The sequence below is a fragment of the Engraulis encrasicolus genome, unplaced genomic scaffold (genome assembly GCF_034702125.1).
Source record: "Engraulis encrasicolus isolate BLACKSEA-1 unplaced genomic scaffold, IST_EnEncr_1.0 scaffold_904_np1212, whole genome shotgun sequence".
NCBI classification, from domain to species: domain Eukaryota; kingdom Metazoa; phylum Chordata; class Actinopteri; order Clupeiformes; family Engraulidae; genus Engraulis; species Engraulis encrasicolus.
Genome location: NW_026946252.1, coordinates 9,883 through 16,362, shown reverse-complemented (window position 1 = coordinate 16,362; position 6,480 = coordinate 9,883). Strand labels below are relative to the sequence as shown.

The following is a 6,480-nucleotide window of genomic DNA, read 5'->3' as shown; positions in this document are numbered from 1 at the left end:
TCTTGACACAGCGACGTTGATAACTTCATCCTGAGGTCACCTGACCCAAGGTGTTTGCCAACGCAGGAGGCTGCCAAGATCTATCACACCATCTGAAGTCTACTTTTAAAATCCCCATTTTTTATACAGTGACGTCTTCCAAAGGACGCAGAAGATCTTTTTCATGATCTTAAGTCTACCTTTTTTCATCACAATCTTTATACAGCCACTTTGATAACCTCATCCAGAGCATCCACCTGACCCAAGATGTTGCCAGCGCAGGAGGCCGCCAAGATCTACCACACCAACTACGTGAGGAACGCCCGAGCCATCGGCGTCATGTGGTCCGTCTTCACCATCTGCTTCGCCATCATCCTGGTGGTGGTCTTCATCCAGCCCTTCTGGATAGGTGACAGCTGAAATGACCAAAAATGTCACAAAAAAGAAAAGGTGAGGCGCACACTAGGCTCATGTAAAACCTGTGTACATTGTATCCGAAAAGTAGCAAAAGAAGTAATAAAAGAATAAAACTGGAGCTCCTAATATACGTCACTTTTTGGGTACAATTAGGTTTGACTTGAGCCTTGTGTGTGCCTCATCTTTTAAAAAAAGAATAATATTTTCGCTACTTTTGGTGAGCAGTCGTACCAAGCAATACAATAAGTTAAGGCGCAGACGGCAACCTTTTTGGTTTCCCTTTTCTGGGTGACATTTTTCCATCACCTCTAATGGAGGTCCTCATGACCATGGTCATGGATCTGACAGTATAATTAATTACAACTAATTGATTCACCACCGATTTAAAGAAAAAAAGTTTTATCTATGGGCCACACGTGGCCCCCGGGCCTCCAGTTGCCCATCCCTGCTGTATATTGTAGCTGAAAGGTAACAATAGATATCAGTGAATAAAACTGGAGCTCCTGATATACTGTACGTTACTTTTCGGGTACAATTTACAGGTTTGGTTGCGTGTGCGCCTCATCTTTTTTTGTGACATTTTTAGCATTGCTACTTTTGGTGAGCAGTCGCACCAAGCAATACACGTTTTCTACGTTAAGGCGCAGACGCCAACCTTTTTGGTTCCCTCTTCTCTAGGTGACAGCGTCAACACCCCTCAGGCGGGATATTTCGGCCTCTTCCACTACTGCATCGGCAATGCTCTCACCTCGGAGCTGGTGTGCAAAGGTAGCGTTCTGGACTTCGCGTCGATCCCGTCGGGTGCCTTCAGGACCGCTTTGTTCATGGTCGGTTCGGGGATGTTGTTGATCGTGGGCACCATCATTGGGCTGAGCCTCTTCTGGTTTCTCAACGCTGGAAGTGTTTATAAGATATGTGCCTGGATGCAGCTGGCTGCAGGTGAGTGACATACGGTGCATTCCTATATGCACACTCCCGTCTTCCACTTGTGCTTGTGGCACTGTTTTTCATTTAGGCCTACTATCCCGATTGCAAATGAGAAAATTACATTAGAATTGTGCTTTTGCAAGATATTGAATTTATTTTCTGTCAATGACATCATCACAAGGTCAGAAGTAGGCAAGTGAGCAAGGGAGGACGGGAGTCTGCATGTTGGAATGCACCCATAAACTCTATATTTGTACTTGTTCCTACTACATCTGTCATGTTTTCATCTGCAGGCAGGACCGCCGACACGGGGGAACAAAGGGGTCAGTTGTCCCGGGCCCAGGAGGGAGGGGGCCCACATTTGGGTCTACATTTATTGGATGAGGGGCCCTTTGGAAGACTTTGTCCTTGGCCCCTGCCAAAGCTGTCAGTGGCTCTTCCTGCAGAAATGAGATGCAAGTTCTTGCTGTGGAGAGAGAGAGAGAGAGAGAGAGAGAGAGAGAGAGAGAGAGAGAGAGAGAGAGAGAGAGAGAGAGAGAGAGAGAGAGAGAGAGAGAGAGAGAGAGAGAGGAAGGAAGGAAGGAAGGAAGGAAGGAAGGAAGGAAGGAAGGAAGGAAGGAAGGAAGGAAGGAAGGAAGGAAGGAAGGAAGGAAAGTCAAAAGAGGGAAGATAAAGGACAAAATGGTGGATATGATGCAACAGAATTGTTCATGGTCACACTGGTGGCATGATGGTGATTGCCACAAATGGCACTGAGCTTGTTCCGGTTCCTCAATGCTGGCAGTGTTTATAGGATAATATGCAACTGGCTCTTAGGTGACTGTGGACAGTGAAGCATGAACCATCACATTTTCACCACGCCTTGTTTTTGTGACCCTCCTCTCTCCTCTCCTCTCCTCTCCCTCTTCTTTGTCTACTGTATACCTTGCCGCCCCTCCAACCCCTTTCTCTGTCTCTCTCAGCGGCCCTTTTAACCGTGGGCTGCCTAATCTACCCGGACGGCTGGGACGCGCCGGAGGTGAAGCGCATGTGCGGGGAGCGTACGGACAAGTACACGCTGGGCAACTGCACGGTGCGCTGGGCCTTCATCCTCTGCATCATTGGCATCCTGGACGCCCTGCTGCTCTCCCTCGTGGCCTTCACCCTCGGCAACCGACAGGACAAGCTGCTGCCCGACGACTTTGAAGTGGAAGGAGGTGAGGACTGAGGAGGACATTGTGGCATAAGCCGAGTCTGACTTATGCATGCATGGGGCTAATAATTTCAGTTTAAAATTCAGTTCAATTAGTTTACTTTCTTTTAGTATTCAGCAAAGTAAAGACTGACTTACTTTCACATATTTAATTTTGTGTCTTCTTTTAACAGCCTGAATGGAGCCTTTATTGGGAAGCATCAGCAGAACTGGTTCATGTCAGCAGACATAAAGACACTGAAGAGGCCAGCTTGACAGAATCAAGGATTTTTTTTGTTTTGTTTAGAAAGCTTGCATCAGCCTGACTAACATCTGCTTTGAAATGCAAAGTCAGTACGGTGAAAGCCCTTTGGCTTTGGAGGTCTTTGATAGCTACCATCAGAGCCATCCATGTTTGCTGGATATCCTTTAAGGCAAACCCAGCCTTTTTAATTTCAAGATAAAGTTGAATTGTATAATACAGTCATCTGATTCACCGATTGCATCTTCAGTGACCAGTGTGTAGCATTAATAACTTTTTTTTTAAAATAAAAAGATTTTATACTTGATTACTTATACTTATTCTACTTATTCGCACCACTTTGTCGTTCTCCACCAGCTGTGACAGACTAGATAACCATGATGTGCTGCTATCAAGAATTGTAATTGGTGACTAAAATTGGTCAGATTTTAATGAGTGCTAGTCAACCTTTGAACCAGACCAAAGGAAGGTCCCTTGGCAACTCTTCGATTAAGTCCTTTGTTTTATTTGTGCCACACACACGACGTGTTTCGACTCTCTCTTTTTAAAGGTTTGAAAGATGCCTCATCTGTAAAACGACTTTGAGTATCATGAAAAGCGCTATATAAAACTTATGTATTATTATTAGGCCTATCATTAAAAAGGCTCCTTGAAAAAGACTTCTACGTGAGTCGAAACGCGTGCGTGTGGCACAAATAAAACAAAGGACTTAATAGAAGTGTTGCCTCTGGAACCTACTTTACTTTGATGTTTAACATGCCCTTTTCTCCCTTGAAGAGCACCTGCACTGCACAATTGACTGAAACCCAAGGCAGCGTTCCTCCATCTCCCTATTTAACCTTTGTACCAGTTAATACATTTGTAATAAATGTGTAATAAATGTGTGGTAAATGTGTGCTTGTGACTGTTTTCTTTTGCATAGATATAGCCTATAACGCGGAGCCTTTAAACTCGTTGCCAGCAATGTGATGACCCCTTGTAAGCCAGCTAGTCATAGTCCGGTAATATAGTAGATCAGGGATGTCAAACTCCGGCCAGGGGACCAAATCTGGCCTGTGGAATGATTTTATTTGGCCCGCAAGATCATTTCAAATGTGTATTACAGTTGGCCCACATACAAATTAATATATTGTACAGTATATACGTAGGCTATATATTGAGGATTGTATAATAATGTGGAGCTGAATGTCTAGAAGGCTGGATAAGTGACAGAGATGGACAGGGATTATTCCTTTTGGATGGAAATATTCAGTGTGGAAAAGTTAATGGAAACGTAGAGTAATAATGATAGATGGTGAAAAACCATTTAAACCAGGTTTGGTTCAGAGAAAGGATCACATTGGTTGAGAGAAAGGATCACATTGGTTGAGAGAAAGGATCACATATTAAAACGAAGCATGTGAGGAGAGGAAGAGAAAGGAAGCTTGTATAACTTAGACAATGACAGATGAAAAAGGGGGAGTTCAAATGACCAGTGACCAGACACTCCCAGGGCCGTAACCAGACATTTTCAAATACAGAGGTCAAATATAGCCTGGTCCTGACCATCCCATAATACTACCATTTCATTTCATATCTATGGTCTGGAAGTTGTGTGATCTGACGCGATTGCAGGAAGCGGGAAGTTTGCACTCAGTTATGGTTTGAAATGATTGGACAGCTCTCACCCAATCGCCGACAGTTACTCAACAACAACATAGGCAGACCTACCCCCTTTCTCCCCCACGTGGGGCGCTTTTTCGCTTATTGGCTGTTTTCTGATTAGATTAGATGGGGGGCGTTGCGATCAAAATCCCACAGATCTTGCACTCCACAAAAGAGCAAGGCCAGACTACCGTAGTGGAGCCAATCCTTTGGCGGAAGTATGTAGGATGGCTCGCGAGGCTAGGTCAAATAGCCTATTGTGTGTATTTACTGCACACTGTACATTTAGAATGCTTCAAACACTTCAAACAATTCTTAAGTTTGTTTTCATTAATCACTGCCTTGAGGATAAATGGGGGTGGCGTATGCATTTATGAATTTATGAATTTATCATTGTTGATCATATATCGATTTTCATCATACGTAGATACATTTTACATTACTGAAAAAAAAATACTGAGGACATGACCTCTGTGTCCTCAATGGTAGTTACGGCCATGGACACTCCAGACTACAGTAGAGCATTAGCCCCCAAACTATGATGTCATCTGAGCTCGTGGCACAGATGTCTCTAACACATTCATATCAGCTCCTTATGAACTTTGCATGACTGTTTCATTAGACATTCATACCAAAACTTTCATACACATGGAAGATGAAAGGATGGTAACATGTCAAAATAAAAGTTAAAGCAGCATTGTGGGTTTTATTCTGTGCCCTTCCTGATGGCAGCCAATCTGGGTCAATGATTACTGAGAGGAGGTTAGATGATTTAGCGACATGGCACATGCTACTCCAAGTGTGGTCACATCACATGTCGCTATTCTTGGTTATGGAAGGCTGATACTACTACTATACGGCTACTATGGCCATGCTGGTGAATTTGTCGAGCTGTACCTATACCAAAACTCATTCCTAAACCTAACCTGTCAGTGAAGAATGTGTGTCCACCAACCTACAAACATGTCGGACTGTGCCTGGACGAAAACCCATTCCTAACCCTAACCTATCAGTGAAAAATGTGTGTCCACCAACATAAAACATAGCCTTCCTTTGGCATGCCACTTCCGCATGACACTAATTCATCTAACCTCTATTGGATTTACTTCAGTGCCAGGGACAGAACATTTGAATGAAAAATATTTGCTTGACCATTTTCTGTCCCTGGCACTGGCGTAAATCATACACCCAGATTGGTTGCAATCAGTACAGGTTCCGAACAAAAATAACAATGCTGCTTTGCAATTGTTGCTACTTTTATTTTGACAAGTTGCTTCCCTTTTGTCCTCCATGTTTATATGGTTTGGTATGAGTGTCAAAACAAAACAGAACAAAACAGTCATGAATCCTTCATGCAAATTGTATAACAGCTGCTATGAATGTGTTATGCAGGAACACGTCAAGTAATGGGTTATCCAGCAGGGCAACAGTGCTGAAAGCAATGAAGTAATGGAAAGACACAGTTTGCATTTAACCATTGGCATAATGTTTAACTGTGGACTTCATAAGTATAACTGTGGACTTCCCCCTTCATAAGATATTAACTTATAAGGTACTTTGTAAGAGTTGTAGAATTGAATCTGCTTCCCCGTCTAGGTTAAATATTGAACAGGTCAAGGAAGGAACAAGGAAAATATATCCTACAGTATTAGAGGACAGCAAAGCTCTCCTTTGTATCAAAAGACATCTGGATCAACTGTGCTGTCAAGAAAGTTTAACAAGGAAGTGAAACGAGTAGCCTACCCAATGCCCAAATTAGTTCGTCTTCATCATACGTAAATGCAGCTCTTGACTTGAACACTTTTGATGGATATTTGGATTTGGGGCGCGAAATGGGAACAAAAGAGGGGCAAGACAGCTCATACATTACAAAAAAAGCAAGTTCACGTATGAACTCAGCTTGCAGGCACATGGCCGTAACTACCATTGAGGACAAAGAGGTCATGTCCATTTTTTTCATTAATGTAAAATGTATCTATGATGAAAATCGATATAACAACAACTTAAGAGTTTGACAGAGGTCTTTGAAGCATTCTAAATGTACAGTATGCAGTACAGCACACAGTATTTGACCTCTGTG

The 6,480-nt window shown here is 43.1% G+C and overlaps 1 protein-coding gene across 1 annotated transcript; it reads left to right on the top strand.

Moving 5' to 3' along the window:
* The first annotated feature begins 246 nt into the window (after positions 1-246).
* Positions 247-2,772, top strand: LOC134444992 (LHFPL tetraspan subfamily member 5 protein-like). Its single transcript, XM_063194136.1, has 4 exons — positions 247-388; positions 1,075-1,335; positions 2,286-2,519; positions 2,689-2,772. The coding sequence occupies exons 1-4, from the start codon at positions 247-249 to the stop codon at positions 2,691-2,693; spliced, it is 642 nt and encodes a 213-aa protein (XP_063050206.1). The 3' UTR covers positions 2,694-2,772.
* Positions 2,773-6,480: the final 3,708 nt, after the last annotated feature.